Below are 18253 nucleotides of genomic sequence, written 5' to 3'. Positions count from 1 at the left end.
ACCCCTTAGGTGCTACCCCTTAGTGCATAGTGTGTGAGTGCCCTGCTCAGCCTGGGAGAACTTGTTTTTTCTTTGTGGTTTTTGTTATTCCCCCTTTCCTGCCCTAAGTTGCGTGGGGTTGCTTTGTGCAGTGAAGGGCTCATGTTGCTCCATCCCACCCCAGCAGCCACCTACAACATTTATCCCAGGTCTCCTCCAAAAGGCAGCTAAAGAGAGGTGGATGCAGCAGAGGGCCTAAGGAGTCTTTCGTAGCTCAGAAACAATAGGTGAAAGGAGGATGAAGGGGCCACAAGGAGGATAACACAGGATAAGCAGCAAGAGAGGAACATTTGCAGAGATTTGGAAGGGTGTTTGTCACTACGCAGTGCCTTGAAAAGACCTTCTTGGGCTTGATGACTGCACAGGAGGCCAGAAGACAGAGTACTCTGAAGACAGGGCAAGTGGTCACTCAGCAGACGGTCTGTCACTGTGGGCGGTTCAGTAAAGACAACAACTCACTGTCAAATTGTGGTTTAAAAGCAAAACCAACAACAAAACAAGAAAATGAGGGTAAAGAAGCAATAGGAGAAAAAACGTGCTCAGTATTTGTTGTTGTGTGTATCGATAATGCGCGCTCCTCGGCAAATTCTGCTCCTTTTTGATCACCTGCTTTCCAGAGTGTATCATAAACGTGCGTACCACAAATGAGCAGAGGTTAAGAATAATACTCAGATGAGAAGGTGAAAAACCTTTGCCTATTAGAGAGAAGAGTCACAGCAAATGGCATTGACTGATCTCACTGATTCTTTTACTTTCCGCAGTCCTCTCTCTCTGAAACAGAGCTGTTGAGGAAGCCAGTTGGCCTGAACCAGACACTTAATGTACAGGTGGAAAATGTTAGATGAAATGAGAGTCACAAAGCAAATGACAAAGCAGGGAATGAAACCAGGGTCTGCAAAGTGGAAACCCCTGGAACCATCTTCTCTGTTAAAAGTCTAACAAAAGAAAAAGACATTAAACTAACCAAAGTAACTGATGGTTTTAGTGACAATGTGAGTAGCCTGTGGCATCTTCCTTGCTGGGTGGCACTGGTTTGGGAATGCAGGAAAAGGGGTCGACAGTTAGGTGAACAAGAATACTTGGCTGAACAAGAATACTCGGCATACTTTAGCTGGGAGAAAACTGTAAAGAGTATAAATTGCGCTTCAGGGCATGAGTCAACTGCTGGCTGTCAGGGACAAGGAAGACATTTTCTCATGAGAAGGTAACTATGTAATCATCTATGACAGTGTTTCTTCCTTTGAAGTGTTTAATCTCGACCAGTGGAGGCAAGATAACGGCTCATATAGGGGTTTTTTGTGATGGGGGCATCATCTGGTGCCTGATGACAATTTCTTCTGCCTGTTTGGTATCCCACCTTTCTTCAGGGTTATAGTCACCATCTTCTTAAATGTCTCAAGCAAAGACATTTCTGCTCCCTACCCTTCGTGGAAACAGTTTGAAGACAGCAGTCCTTGACATGGGCAAATTATTCTTACCATTTGTGCTTGGCTTTCTCTTGCTTGTATTTGCTTCAGTTCTCCTGGGTGGTTTTCTGGGAATGACCTCAAGGAAGCCCTCTATTGCTGGGGCTGTAGCCCTCCTTCTTCTGTCTGCTCCTGGTTATTGACTGAGCTGTCCACCTATTGCACTCGTGTCTCTCTCCTTCTGTAATCTTGTTAAGTGTGTTATTTGTTTTAAGCTGTGTTGCTGCTCTTCTGGGTAACTTAATGTATTTTAATAACTTAATAGTAACTTAATGTGTCTCTTACATTGTATCTTGCAGGAAGAGCCGAGGAGCAAATCCAAGATCTGTGCCAATGTCTTCTGCGGAGCTGGGCGGGAGTGTGCAGTGACTGAGAAGGGAGAGCCAACCTGCCTCTGCATTGAGGTACGGGCACAGCACGGGGTCTGCGTCTGGGACATGGCATCACCATCACCCCCAGCCTGAGTTCTGATTGCTGGAAGGATCCTATGATGGGATGAGGCTGTTTTGGAGCAGCTGCAGATACAGAGTGGCTCTTCAAACAGCAGAGCCTTTCCCAGTGTGGTGCGGAGGAAGAGCCCTGTAGGGTAGATAATGTCTGGGGCTTACAGCTTGCGCAACTGCCCAGGGTCTTTAGACACAGGAGGCTTGGCTGGAGGTTTTTTGTTGGGAAAGCTCAGTAGGGTGTTGATATGCAGCTGGCTTTGGAGAGCGCTCTAGGGAGTGGTCTGCGAGCTCCAAGACAGCCCTCCCTCACTGCCATTCTGTTCGAGGAACTTACAAGCACCCTGCTAAAAACCAGCTTTCGTAAAATGGAAATAATTGTGGTAGAGTGCTGTGAGGATGAATAGCTTCATCCAGCAGGGAGCCGGGGACCACAAGAAGAGTCTTTCCCAGCTATAGAGACACAGTGTCTCCCTGCTCCACTCTGCCCCAAGCTTTCAAACCTCCTGCCTGGCTCCTGGGAATGGGCATGTGAGTGTTTCTGCTCCTGCTTCCCCCTGAGCCTGCAGCTCTGATGTGGCCAGCCTGGGCACTGGAGAATCAAATGCCACGTTGACAGGAGGAAAGTCTGTTACTCTGGGTAGGCTCGGCCACACTCACAGGAGAGAGAAGCTCACAGCCTGAGCAGTGGCACTGATGAACTCTCTCACTGCTGTAGCCTCTGCTGTTTGCTCGTGGCTGATGGCTTATTCTGCATTTGCATGCAGAAGGGTGGAGCAAAGCCTACAAAGAGATGCTGAGCTGAGCTGAGCAAGCAGAGGTGCACTGAACAGGCTCACAGAAGCATCTCCAAGTAGGTCCGTGGCACACAGAGCAGCAGCTGCAGGATTATGTTCAGTATTTGTGCTGTGCACTGATTTCTTTGCTGAGTTCTGCTTTAAGGAAGGCTCCTGTCATGGTGGTGATGAGCATGGAGGCTAGGACGAAGCAAAGCCTTAGAACCCATACCAACAGATTTCCTTGTGTCGGTTTTTCTAGATGGATGGGTTCAGCCTGTTCCAAACACCAAGGGGGCTGTGCCAAGGGCTTCTGTTGAGTTGGGCTGGTGCTGGGACTCACCTACCTCCTTCTGGCTCTCATGGAAAGGCAGGTAAAATGTTGTCTTTTCTGTCTCTCTCACAGAAATGCAAACCTCACAAGAGGCCTGTGTGCGGTAGCAATGGCAAGACCTACCTGAACCACTGTGAGCTGCACCGTGATGCTTGCCTCACTGGCTCCAAAATCCAGGTGGATTACGATGGCCACTGTAAAGGTAATCCCAGCACTGAGGGCCAGCTACACTCTAAGGGAGGGAAAGTCGGAAGCCAAGCATGATGACAAAGCAAGGCAGAGGCCTCACCAGCTAGGACCTTGTCCCACAGTTGCTGAAGTAAACAGGGCAAGCCTGGGAATGATAGCCAGGTTAAACAGAAGTCCGGATCACCAGGCAAATTTGTGGCGATGGAGTAGGCCTGAAGTCAAGCCATGAAACCAGGCCTGGTGATAGATAGTAACTAGAGTCAGGCACAGGGCAATGATTGCCAAACAAGTCCATAGTGGTGCAGTCTGTAGCAGGTCTGAGACCAAGGTGGGAAGACAGTCACTAAGGCTTAGATCAACAGGGTCTATGGCAGGTACAGGAATGGTTGCAACAGAGCTGGCACCCAGGTGGGGAGATCTTTGTATTGTTTCATGTTGCACCAGAAATGCCCTCTTTTGTCTTTCCATTAACAGAGAAGAAGTCTGAGAATCCCGCTGCAAGTCCAGGTAAGAAGCCATCTCCTTTCCGGCCAGGGCCTCTGTATGCATTTGAATAAGGAGACAAGGAGGAACATCTATACAGCTCTGTAAAAGTTATATCTCTGCAGTAGCTGTAGCAGAGTCCAAGTTGATAGATGAGCTGAAATATGATTGCCCAGCTCTTTACTCCGGGATAACCTTTCTGAGTTTATGCATCTCCTGGGCTCTTCACTGTGCTGGAATGTCTCAGGGACTCAGCATGGACAAGGTGGAGTGAAACCCAGTTTGCCTTTGGGGACACAAGCTGTGCTTATCACTTAGCCTGAGGGAAGAAGCACTCTTTCACCTACTTCACTGGGGATCTGAGACACTGTAGCTGTGGAGCTCTTGTCTCCAACTCCAAGAGTACTTTTTTAAAAGGATGCTTTGCTTTAGGAGTGATTAACTGATGGGTACAAAGGCAGGGAGGCAGCACTACTGCCATAACGAATGGGACATTGTCACGGGAGTCAGGAGGTGCAGCTGGACTGCCTTTCCCTTCAGCCAACAAGATGATCTCAATGGTCTGTTCCAACCTAAGTGATTCTATGATAAGTTGTGATTGCCTGGTTTCTCCCTTTATGCATTGCTGTGTGTGCTTAGACTGTGGATTTTGGGGCTATGCCCTGTCCTTCATCAGAGAAGGCCCTTTTCTCATCTATGGCCATGTTCTCATCTATGGCCATGTAAGTGCTGGAGCTTACATCAACTCCCTAGGACAGATGAGAGCAAACCCTCATACAAGCTTAAGGGAAAGGACCATGTCAGAGCATGGCCACCACTTTAAAGTGGTTTGAAGGAAGTTCAAAATCAAACATGGAGAATGCCTACTTGTTTATTTTCTATTTCTCCATCTGGTTTTCATCTGATTGTACTCACTGGATTCAGAAGGAGATCCTTAATGTGACATGAATGCACACTGATTCCCCTTTCGGCTCCACTGACAACTCACAGAAGCCAGATCTAGGCTTTCAGTTTTGCTTTAAATGCATGGTTTGGTACTAGCACACAAAGTGATATCCACCTAAAGAAACCTGTGACTGGAGAGCAGTGTGAACAAGCCAAACTTGACCCCCTTCTCATTTCCAATCAGAGCGGGCAAGTCTGGGCTTTGAAGAGATGAAATCTGAGACTGTAGGTCCTGCAGTTCAGGCTTGCTCAGTCTAGTCCTTGCTGCTGCAGAGGATAGAGGGTTTAGTGGTTGCCGGTTGACGGCCGAATGCCTGTTCTGCAGGGCATCGGGAAGCCTGGACACCAAATGAGTCCGCTCTGGGTTGTTCTGCCACAAGCTTCAGGGACGGGAAGGCAGAAGAGCTTTGGCAGGAGTGTTGTTTTCTGGCCTTGCCACACGGTGTCACCCACAGCCCTTCTGCTGCTCAGCACATGGCACTTGGGCTTTCATGCGAGAGTAGTGCATCTCCCAGGCAGAGAGAGGGCCTGCAGACTGCCATCAGGGCTGACTGGCTGGCTGTGGTTTTCTAGTTATGGTTTCATTGCCAGCTTCACTCCTTTCACCTTTACTTTTTCTTCTGCTGCACCTTCTCCCATTACAGTTGTCTGCTACCAGTCGGACAGGGATGAGCTCCGTCGCCGCGTCATCCAGTGGCTGGAAGCCGAGATTATCCCTGATGGCTGGTTTTCCAAGGGCAGCAACTACAGCGAAGTCCTGGACAAGTATTTCAAGGCAAGTAGAGCAGCGCCTGCCTCGGTGGCCAGAGAACATTTCTTGCCCTGCCACTGCAAAACAGCTGCCACTCCCCCCTACCCAAAAGGCTCCAGTGTGTGATGTGCCTGTCAAGCTGGGGACCAGAGAGGTCCCTTATATCCTACAGCATGATGTGTTACAGCAGCAGCTACTGACAGAGCCACTGTCACGGCTGCTTGACAGCCCAGACCTGGAGCATCCCTGGCTCCTGGTGTCTGACCTGCCTGGGGGAAAAGGAGGAGGGTAGGCCAGGTGTGCTGTGGCAGGGGAGAGAAAAACTGATCTTGGGGGACAAAAGATAGCCAGAGGAAGAAAAGCTGAGTGAAAGTGTTGGAAATGCACGTAGAAGGAGCAGGAAGCTGGGGAAAGGGGCTACTAGTCCTTTGTTCCACACAGTTCCAAGGCCATGTTGAGGTGGGGATAGGAAATGCTGGAATTCATCAAGGGGAATATTTGCTTGCAAGGAGTATGGCCCAGTTGTGGCTAAGAGCTGGCAGCTCCCTAGTGCTCTGCAGAGAGAGGGGAGCTGTCTGTGAGTCTCGGGCCCTGCAATAATCCCGTTCCTCTTCCCTCCTTCCTATCAGTTTGGCCCTCAGCCCATCCCCACCCCTTTTGCGATCAGCAGCTCACACGCTTCTCCTATGCTCCTGCCACATGCACCGCTTCGTCCCTCCCCCTCACGCCTGGCTCCTCATAAAGACTTGAGAGCATTCAGGATGGAGCTGGAGGAGCAGGTGGGGAAAGGGGGAGAGTGTTTAAATCATAAGCTGTTGACAGCGAGAGATTAATGATGCCTGACAGGAGTTCGCACTGCAAGCAGATTTGCCATGGCAATGGCACCCCCTGGTGAGACAGAGGAGCTGGTCCCCGTGCCCCAGGGAGCATCTTTGCCTTTGTAGCCATTAATGCTCTCTGTGTGTGGAAACCTGCTTGTGCCCCACTGCCTCAGGCACCCCAGTCAGCATTTGTGTCACCGGTGCGGGTTTGCTGTGCCCAGCCGTGGGGCTTCGTATGCCCGCCCTGCGAGTGGCCTGACTGCTGCCCTGCAGGTAATAAACACTGGAGGCAGAAAGATGACATGAGGCTTTTCCCTCTTCTCCTTGATGGGGAGGTTTGTAGATGCAGCATTAAGCTGTTTCCGTCCTGGAAGCCTGACTTGTGTGGATCACTGGGATGTGGATTGTCCAGCAGGCAGGCCATGACCTTGAAGGATGTTACTTCAAGAGGAGTGAGGCTGGTAGTGGGAAATTGCTCTGTTTTGGAGGGTCTCAGCGTGTGGGGGGAGACACATAAGTGCAGACCATAGGACTGAAAGGCAAGGAAACTAGCTTAACTGAGTCTGGGTCAGTAAGAGAGCCATAGCCATTTTCACAAGGAATAGTGGCTTCAACTACTCCCAGTAGAAGCTGACATGTTAGTGGAGCAGTTACACAGCCTACAGCGCACAGAGTCATTTTCCTAGCCCTACATATGAACCACATAGAGGTAACAACAGGCAGTGTCTCTCCCAGCATCCCCAGAAGCACTGCATGAGGAGCCAAAGCAGACAGCAGAAATGAGCCAGCAGTGGTCTCTGTGCAGAATTCATTTTCCCCTCACTGCAATGCAGCTGTTTCTGTGGGGGTCCAGCAGTTCCTGCTGGGTGCCCTGCATTGCGTTGTGACATCTCCAGACAGGAAGGCAAAATGCTATTACTTCTTTGGGAGTACTGCCAGGATTTCAGGGTTAAAAACCCTGCTCTTCAGTGCCAGGAGTCCTGTCAGGACCTGAAGAAGTTGGTGGCGAGGCATTGTGCTGGTGCATTAAATTGTTCCTTCTTTAGGATCAGCAAAAAATTGCTGCCTGTGATTTTCCCTTTTGTCACTGTCAGAGTCCAGGCGCTGCTTTGGATTTTCACGTATTGGGAAGCTGACGCCTCCCTGAATGCAACTGGTCTGCTTTAAGGCAGGAGGTGTATAAGAAGGCTAAGAGGTGGCTGGAACAAAGAGAAGAAATAGGGTTAGAGCCATAAATCAAGCAGCAGGAGGTGAAGGAGAGGCAGTGTAGCTTATCGGTGAGAGCAAGACTTGGATCATGTCTCCTGGTTTTGATGCTAGTATGGATACGTTGCTGCTTTTCTGTGAGCCTCTGTTCTTTGTGCAAACCAGGGATGATTCGATCAATTTCACTAAGCTCAGAGGGAAAGGAAGGGGTACCCTGAACTGATAATTCACACCCTCTTACATCTTCCTCTTTCCCTGCAGAGCTTTGACAATGGTGATTCTCGCTTGGACTCCACTGAATTCTTGAAGTTTGTGGAACAGAATGAGACTGCTGTCAACATCACCACCTACATGGACCAGGAGACCAACAAGCTGCTCAGGTCAGGGAGCCAGGAGGGCCAGTGGGACAGACGTGGTAGAAGGGGCATGAAAACCCCCTTATGGAAAGTCATATCAGTTAGGGCTTGCATTAACAAAGGTAACTCCATATGAAATGGCTTTTTGCTTAACTAGGTGTGAATAGCACCACAAAGAGCAGTCCCACCCCTACTCTTCACGTTAGGCTCATATTCCAACCCTCTCCTGCCTTAAATCTGGTAGGTGTGCAACCAGAAGGTGAGTTGGGGGGCAGAAAATTTGTCATCTTTTTTATTTCCTAATAAATTACTTTTGCAGTGGGCTTTACTCACCTTTTGCCTGATAGTTAGATTCAGTGCAAGGAAGAAAACCCAGCTCATTGGCAGCCTGCAGTTAGAGCACATGCAAATGCAGTTTGAGAGGCTTCCCTGTTTCTGTCTGTGTGCCACTGTGTGCGAGACAATGAGGAGAACAGGCTGCTTGTGGTTATGCTGTGCTTGCATCTCTGCTCATGTGACAGCACATCAATGTCAACAGAGTCCTATTCCTGCTGTTCTGAATATCCCCCCACTTCCCATCCCTTCAGCAGAGTATTTTGTGGCTATTTTTCTTTTGTCTGTATCCAGTGAGCTTTCCTTACAGAGCCACGTCTGCCAGGCAGCTCAGAGCCAGCGTAGTTCCTGGTTTTACTCCTCTCTGCACTGAAGCCAGTAGAGCAGGGAAGAGCCTAGTCCAGCCCTGTGCAGAACGTGCCTTTGTGTTTCCTTTCAGGGGACTCTGCGTAGATGCCCTCATCGAGCTGTCAGATGAAAATGCTGACTGGAAGCTCAGCTTCAATGAATTTCTCAAGTGCCTCAGCCCATCCTTCAACCCACCAGAGAAAAGTAGGAATACCTCACTTATACTGGGGAACCAACGGGTCCTGGGAGGGAAGGAAGCAAAAGAGACCAGCTTTGGGCCAAACATCAGATACTCTAATTCTGCTCCCAGAGACAGTGTTGATACATGCCTACTTCTGATCCAGCAGCACCCCTTGTCCCTGCATTGTCCAAAGTACTGCTTTTTGTGTTCCAGAACTCCCACAGCTCTTGTGGTGAAAAAGGTTTGGATTTTAGAAGCAAGGGCATAGGTCAAATGGATCTGGTATGCTTGGAAGGTCAAGGCATATATTTAATAGTGCGGAGATAAATGATGTGAGGAGTTCATGTCTGGATAACTTAGGAAAGTCGGACCAGACCAAAGTCCTGCTATGTTCTGCCTCTCACACGGAGAGCCTCCCTGATGAACACATCAAAGTTCATTATCCTTCCCAATCCTGCTTAGTGCCACAGTTCACGTGAAAGCACCTGACCAGGCATGCCTAGCCATTCATCTGATCATCTCCTCAGGGAGTGCTGGTTCAAAGGTGCCACATTTACATCCACTGCAGGATGTAGTGGAGAAGCAGACAGAGACTGTGCTTCCTAGGGATTATTAGGTTGAACCCTCTGTTGCCTATTTCAGTGGGAAGCTAGAGATGATTCTTCCCAAGAAGAATCGTCAGCTGGTTTTTGCTTAACACCATATGGGCCCTTGAGTGCTTTGAGTCCTTGACTTAAACATACACAAGAGCTGTGAGAAGAAATGTGAGCTGAAATGGGCAGTAATTTTTTTCCTTCCTTTCTAAGGGCAACAGCAGATATACAAATCATTTCCCCAACTGCTTCCCACCTGGAACAGAAATTGTTTCAGAGTAACCAGAACTTTCACTCTGGGGGCTCTTTTCTATATAATAACAGATAAGGAGATACAAACAAATCCAATACTGAGATTTCACTTGGAATTGAGAAACTGAAATGTGTTCTTTTGAAGAAGCAAAATGAACTGTTTGACTTTCCCAAATTCTTTTTGGCTGATTGCACACATCAAACTCAGCATGAATATTTTAATCCTTAGGAAACTTTGGGTGGTTAGGGAAAGGAAAGCCGCCTCCAAAACCTCGCTCTTCTCTCTCAAGGCATCTCCAAAGTACGTTGTCTTTAGCATTCTTTCTATCTCACAACCACTGCCCTTGTTTTGTGCCTCTCTAGAGTGTGCCCTGGAAGACGAATCCTATGAGGATGGAGCAGAGACCCAGGTGGAGTGCAACCGCTGCGTCTGTGCCTGCGGGAACTGGGTGTGCACTGCGATGACATGCGAGGGTCTGTATGCTCTCACACTGCCTTTGGGTTTGTACAAAGGCATTTTTACTTTCTATCTTTCTGAGAGCACCAGCTACCCAGGTTGGTTCTCTCTGCAGCTTTTCCTCAGCTTCAATATGGGTGGCTTCTGCATCACCCTCCCGTGCTCCACATTGGCCAAACCCAAGCTGGTTCTGTTCTAGAGGTCAGAAAGCGTGTAACTGGGTTGGGGGCAGTGCTACTGGCTTTTGTAGTTTGGGTTTGGTGGTGTGAAAATTCAGCACCTAGTCTTTCAGATGAGCTGCTCTGCATCCAGCTGGCTTCGGGCATGTACAGACCAAATAGGTCACTGTTTGCAACCAGACAAATAAGGTGTGAGCAAGTTAACTTTCCTGTGTATCCTCACTGTGTCTGTGTTTATGGTATCTGTAGAGCAGGAGCTAGAGGTCCTGTCTTGCCCCACAGGGAAGATAGGAGACTTCATCCTGTAATGCCAAGAAAGCACTTCTTGCCGTAAACTCTGTAGAAGACAATAATGGTGATAGAGATGAAGGGAGGCGCTGTTTGTAGCAAGGCAGGGTTCTTTGTCTGTTCTTCCTTTGGAAGACCGTTGTTAAACTTTCACAGCCATGTTACAATTGAGAGAAGTCATGGAGGGGTTGTGAACAACAGCTCTCTGCTTTGCCTTCTCACAGATGGTCCTGGGCCAGTGGAAAGCCTTGGGAAATATCCAGGTCCTTTCAAGGAGCCACATCCACCGTCCCAGCACTGTGCTGCATTTTCCTGGCCTCCTTCCCGAGAACCAGGCCTTTTTATGAGCTTTGTTTTCAGTGCTGTGCGGGAGCTGTCAGCAGTACATTAGTTAAGGTCTATAGTCAGTAGCTTGGGCAAAGTAGGAAACGGGGAACAGCAGTAAGTATGTACAGAGTTTCTTTTATGATTATCTTGGCTTCTGCAGTAGAGGCTTTCAGATCACCTCAGTTCAGGCTTGGCTGTGGCAGGAGGAACTCATCTCAAAAAGATAATTGTAATTAATACTTACAGAGCTGCCAGAGGAGCTGTGGGTAGGTTTCAGAGGTTAAGCAACTGAATGAGAGGCTCTTTTTGTTGCCTTCCCAGAAACAACCTTCAGAGTTGCTATGCAGCACTTGGTGTTGATGCCTACTTTGTTCCCTGCATCCATGGTGGAAGCATACAATGGAACAACAATTCCTTGACTTTATGCCCATGTCAGAGCAGCAGAGGGCTTAGAGGCTATTGTTAGAGAGATAATGAAGCCAAAGAATCAGATCAGATACATCAGCAAGTTGCATCTTCTCTGAGCAAAATTACCTCCTCATTAGGCATCAGTTGTTGTACTGGGGTAGCACTGACCTTCCATTTATTGCCTACAAGAGGCCAAGATGTTTGAACTAATTATAGGTGCTTCTTTTAAGCAATATTCAGTCTCTTCCTTATGGTTTTATTGTTTGTGGGAGGAAGAGATGGGGGCAGACTGGATACCCAGGTAGTGAAGTCCCAGGCAGCTGCAAAGCCCATTAGCCCATTCTCTTTCTAAGAATGGCTTCTTCCAGCAAAGCCTTCCTAAGCTTGGGGTATGCTGTAGCCAACCTGCCTCTTTTTGTTCTACTTAGTTCAGCCTCTGAAATTTGCAACCTTTATTTGTGATAACTGTAAACTCCATTTCTGTTTGCAGGGAAGAATGAGAAGGTGACTGCTCAGAGACAGCGACCTGATGAAGACTTGACTGAGGAGGAGCTGGCTAGATACATTCAGGAACTGCAGAAGCATCAGGTTAGCATGAGGCTGGGAAGGTCTGCTTGAGCTAAGTCTCTCCATGCTAGAGGGTTTCCCTCTGCTTCTGTCACTTTTGGTACAAGGGGATCTCTGTTGCCTGTGGGGACAAACACAGGTGTGAGGCTTTGAGGTATAAGCCAGTGATGGCACTGCTTGCGGATGTACTGAAGGCTTCAGTGCACTACCAGCTCCTGGTCAGTGCAGAGGTTCATTTTTGTGCTCTCCTTCTCTAGGAGACAGCCGAGAAGACCAAGAGAATGAGCACCAAGGAGATGTAAGGGGCCTCCACACCGGAGGAGCCCAGGAGGATGGGCCCAACCTGCCAGCGTTCCTCCAGTGCTGATCTCAGTATGCACAAGTGTCTGCCACAGTTGCCCAGTCACAGATATTTACGTTGTATAGCGATGGGTTATTTGTTTTGTAATACACAGAGAATGGGGCCAGGAAAGGGGAGCAGAGCCCAACTGTTCAGGGAGCTTCATTGCTGGGGCCTGGGAGGGAAGGCTGGGAGTGACTTACAGCAGCCTCTGGGACCCTTTCCCAGAGCACACAGCTGCTCCCTCCAAGAACCAACAGGGATTTCTTGTTCCCCTGGATCTGGGGAAAGAACGGAGGTCAGTGCTGGATGGAAAAGGGCATCTTCAATTGTCAACACCAGCCTTGGCTTCAGAAATACAGGCCTGGCAGTTTTGTGGCTGAACACATGTGCTGCAGGGCATCATTAGCCAAGGACCTTGCCCTGCTTGCCCTCCCCTTTGGTTCGAGCTCCTCAAAGCTGGTCAGCCTGGTGTGACACCTGGAAGACGTGGTGCCATGCTGCTGGCATGCCTGCAGCATGTTCCTCCTTGCTTTCCACCAGACTGTCCCCAGCAGCTCCTCCAGTACATTGTGGGCTCTAACACAACATGGTTCCTTTTGACCTCATCTCACTCTCCCTACCCCCTCCTTAGAGGTGCTATCATTTGTTTTTTCCTTAGCACATTCACATGCTGACTCCCCCTTTTGTTTTGTTTTGGGATTTTTATTACTTTATTTCCTATGGTAGTAATCCAGCTTTTATATGTTTCGTAGCTGTAGATCTTTCAGGAAAACCCAGCCTGTGGGTTTTTGTTATTGACAGTGCTGTAATGCCCATGCACAGTTTGTATCGCACTGCGATCAGCCACAACCAACACCACGAGCAGCTTGTCAGCCCTGCACTACAGAGTATTTCTCAACTGGGGACACCCATGTCCCTCACTGGGACTAAGAGACAGGGCTGGGTGTAATTAGTTTCACCAGGCACGTATTGACACTGCAGCTCTCTAGCTCTTGCTCCCTTAGCTAGCATTGACCGTGTGCTCAAAGTCCATGCTCATGCCTCCCTAAATTGCCCAAAGGGAAATGCCAGGCAGTCTAGACACAGAGGGAACAGGCAATCCCATTAGTTGGGTATCTTAAAAGACTTAACTACATAGAAAACTGTTTAGTTGGAGTCTGAGCTCTTAGCCATCATCTTGGGCTTTCCATCTCCCTCTGAGGCAAAGCAGCAGTATTTTTCTTTGATTCCAGGTCTGAGGTTGGAGTCAGGGCTGGAAGCCTCATTACTGACACATATTACAGTGTCTTCCATCAGACCATCTTTGACCACCCTCATACCTCTTTATGGGTTTTTGTCTGACCTGTTTCTCAGCATTGGTCCTAGATATAAGTGAAATGCTGTTTTGTTGACAGTCACCTCTGTAGCCTCAAGCCCAGGTGATTTCCTCCTGCTGTTGTCAAATGTACTTCATATGCTCACACACCTCAGCATCCAGTTTCCATGTTCCCTTCGTGCCCCGCTGTGCATCCCAAGCAGTTGCAGGTACCCTGAGATGACTGCTTGTAAATTCCATCTTCCTGTTTGTGAGCAACCTCAGCAGTTGTTGCCAGGTGTCTTGCGGTCCTCGGTGCTTACTCAAGCAAAACTCCACTTGCATCTGCAAAAGAAAGTTCTGCTTGAGCAAAGAGCAGCAGGACTTTTGTCCCAACCTCCCTGTGTTTGCACAGTGCTTTCCTTGGAAAGGAAGAATGAGCTGGTACCTCACAAGTGTAGGAAAAGAACACTTCATCCCTCCTGGGGTCTTGCCCATGAGCCAGATGTATTAAAGGCTCTCTGGTCTTTGAGCTCTTTCCATTATATGAACCCAAAGAATTTCCATTGAGTCGGGCACAGCGCCACGTTTCCAGTGAGAATCATAATCTGCCCCACCATGCTCAGAGGTTTTGGCATAATACAGAAGGAGGCTGGTTCTTTTCCCATGAGGGTCTGCGTTTGTGAAGCTGTCACCTGGGAAGGTGAGGAGAACAAGTTCATAGAAGCTGAGGGTGATGTGGGCAATGCTGTGCTGGGATGGAGTCATTGTTCCTGTGGCACTGGAAGAAGTGGGCATTGGAATAAGAGCGTCCATTAGCCATACCTTCTCTCCTCCCCATAAGCAAAAGAGCTTTATGTGCTGGATCTGGAGTCACAGGAACATTGATAATAACCATTTTGCTTTATTCCTACCCTGCTCTGAAAGGTAGGTCGTGCCTCCCAACTCACTTCCTTCCAGCTTGGATCATAAAAGTGCCTTAGAGAAAACACAACAGCTTGCCTTAAAGGCTTTCCCTGGATTGGGGATAACACCTTACTGTCCAGTCAGAAATATCTCCAACTGGGAGAACCAGAGCATGTGCAGGAAGGGGAGGCTAGTCCATGGCTGAAGAGCTGCTGTAGACTGCATTATGTGATACGGTGTCTAGTCCCCTTCCTGTCCCCTGTGGATGTGTGTTCCTGAGGATGGCTGCTGGGGGCAGCTGGAGGGGTGGGTGCTGCAGTTAAGGTTTACAGAGGTTTTACTTGCACTGAAGGCAGAGGGATGGGCTGGCTGAGCTCTCTTGACAAGCCATGCCATGTATCCTGGGGGATGCAGGGCAAGAGTACAGCAAATGTGCCTCCACAGAAAGCGCTGCTGCCTGCAGAGCTGTTACCTCTTTGAGCCCTCAAAGGGAAGCGTAGCTGTGGAAAGTGATGCCAGTTCCAAGGGCTGTGGTACCCAAAGGGGATGGAAACATCTCGCGGGCTACTATTGGGTAGGCGATGCCCAGCCTATACCCTGCTGCTGACTTCGGCAGGGTGACTTGGCTGCTGGGGAAAGAAGTGCAGGGTTCTGCCCTCTGGGACAGTGGCTGTACAGACTGCAAGGGGCAGGGAAGGCTTTGGGTTTTGTTTTCTTTCCCCAAAAACCAAATTTAAGCCACAAACAAGCAAATCCCACTCTCCCTCTATCCCTCCTGTTTGTGTGTGAAGTTTATCAGTATTCTGTAGGTTTCCTTAGTGCACTTATTTTACTTGATTTTGTAATTTGTTTGAAGCGGGGCGTTGGATATTACTGCCAAATAAATGAAACACAAGTTAAAAAAGAACACGTGTTTGGGGTTCTTTCTCTAAACCATCTTCTTCCTTTTCCTTAAAAAACAATCAGTTGTCTTTTTGCACATTTATACATGGATCTCAATGTGCCTGACAAGTGTGAGACACAACCCTCTCTGTTTTATAGCTGGGGAAACTGAGGTAGAGCAGAGAGAAGTGGGAAGTTGCCATCATGTGGTGAGCCAGCAGTGGAAATACAGCCAGCAGCCATGACTCCTGCCTCTCAGCCTTGTGCCGGCATGAGATGCCTCCACAGTCCTTTCAATATCACCATTCTCTCCATCAGTACGTGCTCCACCTGCGTTGTTGGGAAAGAAAATCCTGGAAGCCCTCCGTGTGTGACGTGATCACAAGATGAACGTGCAGTAGGGTCATGCTGTTGATGGAAAGTCAAACCAAGTGCCAAGGCCACCACTAACCCATGTCATTGAGGGCCTCATCTCCACAGTGTATGAACACTTGCAGGGACGGCGACTCCAGCCCTGCCCTGGGCAGCCTGCTCCAATGCCTGAGCACCCTTTGGGGAACGAATTGTTCCTCATCTCCATCTAAACCTCCCCTGGCACAGCTTGAGGCTGTTTCTTCTTAGTATTTGTCTTCAAGTGGGGACTGCTACTAAGATGAACACACTGGTGGGGTTCCTGCTTCAGCTGTGCGGTCAAGGCAGGTCTGGATGAGACATCAGGGAATGCTTTTGAGTGTCAAGCTTAGTAAAGAACTGGAAGACACTTCCTTGATACTTCACAGACCTCCCTGTATAGATTTTAAGAAAAGGCCAGAGTAACAGCTCTCAGGAATAGGGCAAGTGTAGCTGATCCTACCTTAAGATGGGAGCGCAGGCTGGGATCCCTCCTGTTTCTGATATAACCTGAAGACAGGGCTGAATGGCTCGTGTCTCCTTTGCTGAACTGGATGCTGAAATGGCCTTTCCTGCTGTCGTGTAACATGAGGATGTCTCTTATCGCTCATCTCTGTAATGAGCTTAGTGACTTCTACTGCTGTGAGCTCTTGTGTGCAGTCCAGCAGAAGAGATGGCTGCGTTCGTTTCACTTGGCATGCTCTGTCCAAAGATGTTTTAAACCAAAACTAAACAACCCAGATATTGCCCCTTATGTGTTACTTTTCACACCACATGGCTGTGAATGCCATCTTAGCTGGGACATTCCCTGTCCATTCACTGCAAAGCAGGTCTGCTTTATTACTCTAATTTGTACTGCTGGGATTTCCCAGGATTTGAAGAAGGAATGAAAGGAAGCGTCAGCCATGAATTTAGCTAGGTGGCACCATAAATACTTCATCTTGTGCGTCAAGCATACGTACTGAAGTGAAGTGATTTTGGGGTGGGAGGGAGGGAGAGCAAAAAGTCTGTTGCCCACTGCTAGCAGAGGCCTGGCAGAACTCTCCTGTTTATAGAGTTAAGCACATCTGAGTATTAGCTGCACTATAGCTACACTTAACCATTTCAAAGTTCTCCAGCCCTGTTATCTTCAAGCTAAGAGGCTGTTTAAGTGGTTGATCAAGCCTCTGAACTGCATTTGTAAGGTATTTATTAACTTCAATTCTGAAGATAGGAGCAAAGTGAGCTATAATCAGACTCCGATTGATCTGAACCGAACCAGTTCACAGGGCACAACTCTGGGACAACACAGGCTTAAAGCACTGCGGGAGACGAGCAAACTCCAGATGACATGGCTTCCATAAACCCTCCACAAGCTATCCTGATCCAGCTGAAATAGAGCACCTTCATACAGTGGGCAAAAGGATACTCAAATTACTGATGCAGTATCTGTGCATAACAAGCAATCTCTGAGTTCACATCAGGGTTGCATCTGTGAACCCATAGAGACTTAGGAAATACATTAAGCAAGTCAAAGAGAAGGTGACCAGTTCATTCCCACCACTCCAGCACGCCCTCGTGAAGGCAGACACAGCACTGACAGCTCCCTGCTCTTAGGAACAGGAGCCATCACTTAATAGCATTCACGGTGGTAAAATCCAGGGTTCATGGGAGTGCCAAAGTAAGGACAAGGGGATCGTGGTTTTCACCCACGGTGTTCTGGAGACCTCTGAACTTGGCATCTCCCGCTTGACACATTGTGTTTAAACCCTTGGCACAAGCCAACCATGGTTGTTGGCAGTTCTTCCTCTTTAGGATGCCAGAGACTTCCGTGCATACGAAGCATGTCAAGCAGGTGGGAGATCACTGCTCCCTTCTTTCAGGCTCCTCTGTGCATCACAAGGAAACAAGTCTGTTCCTTAAGCCCGGACTTTGTCAGGCCAAAAGTTCCTTCGGGCTGTGAATGTTCCTGTGGTCACCACACGTTGCTGCTGCTTTTCCCAGTGCCTGATTACTCATTACACCACTGCCAACCTGCATCCCGAGGGCGAGGAATTAAAGTCTCCCATCTCGGGTCACTTGTTTGTATATGGAACAACCAGGGTCAGCTCCGTGTCAATCTGGAACAGGCCTGTGTCTTGCCGATGCCCTGGCTCAAGATTAAAGCTGTCTTTTCCCATCCAGGGTACACACCAAGGTGCTTCTGGGGAGCATGGGCTCCACCAGCATCTCAAGGACCAAAGCAGACAAACCCTGGACAAAACACTGGGACAGACAATGCCTTTCCTTCGGGCTCTGAGGCTGACACAAAGGGACATGAGGAATGTGATTGTTTGATATTGCAGTTGGAGGGACTCAGAGCTTTACCATCACCCGCCTCCAGCGAGCCTCCCGGGAAACACTGCAGGGAGCGGGTGCCGTTTCCATGCGCCCCAGGCGGGTCTCGGGCAGAACGGGAAGGAAAACGGTCCCGCGGGGCTGTAACGGTGACAGGGGTCCAGGAACGGCAACAGGCTCCGCTGCTCCCTGGGGCTGCACGGACGCTGCCCCCGTATGCTCGCTCCGGAGCCGCCGCAGGACTCCCTCTTTCCCTGCCGCCCTCCCGCGGAGGCCCCGCAACCTGCATGACGAGCAGGGTCCGCTCACGCCTCCGCGGGGGACGCGCCCGGGATCGAGCATGTGACCGTGTAGCTCCTAGGGGCCGGCGGGGTTATTCA

At 49.1% G+C, this 18253-nt stretch overlaps 1 protein-coding gene across 1 annotated transcript in view; it reads left to right on the top strand.

Moving 5' to 3' along the window:
* The window catches only part of FSTL1 (follistatin like 1), a gene marked incomplete at its 5' end in the record, with an annotated part of 47874 nt that extends 35781 nt beyond the window's left edge, over positions 1 to 12093 (top strand). Inside the window, 9 exons of the mRNA XM_080612683.1 lie at positions 1805 to 1909; positions 3131 to 3260; positions 3722 to 3754; positions 5320 to 5450; positions 7715 to 7833; positions 8582 to 8694; positions 9880 to 9990; positions 11666 to 11763; positions 12000 to 12093. Coding sequence (XP_080468809.1) covers positions 1805 to 1909; positions 3131 to 3260; positions 3722 to 3754; positions 5320 to 5450; positions 7715 to 7833; positions 8582 to 8694; positions 9880 to 9990; positions 11666 to 11763; positions 12000 to 12044 — 885 coding nt within the window. The 3' untranslated portion in view covers positions 12045 to 12093. The remainder of the gene's footprint in view (positions 1 to 1804; positions 1910 to 3130; positions 3261 to 3721; positions 3755 to 5319; positions 5451 to 7714; positions 7834 to 8581; positions 8695 to 9879; positions 9991 to 11665; positions 11764 to 11999) is intronic.
* Between the last annotated feature and the right edge of the window lie 6160 nt (positions 12094 to 18253).

This window comes from Psittacula echo (assembly GCF_963264785.1).
Source record: "Psittacula echo genome assembly, chromosome: 3".
Classification (NCBI taxonomy): domain Eukaryota; kingdom Metazoa; phylum Chordata; class Aves; order Psittaciformes; family Psittacidae; genus Psittacula; species Psittacula echo.
This window is presented reverse-complemented; position numbering and strand designations above follow the sequence as displayed.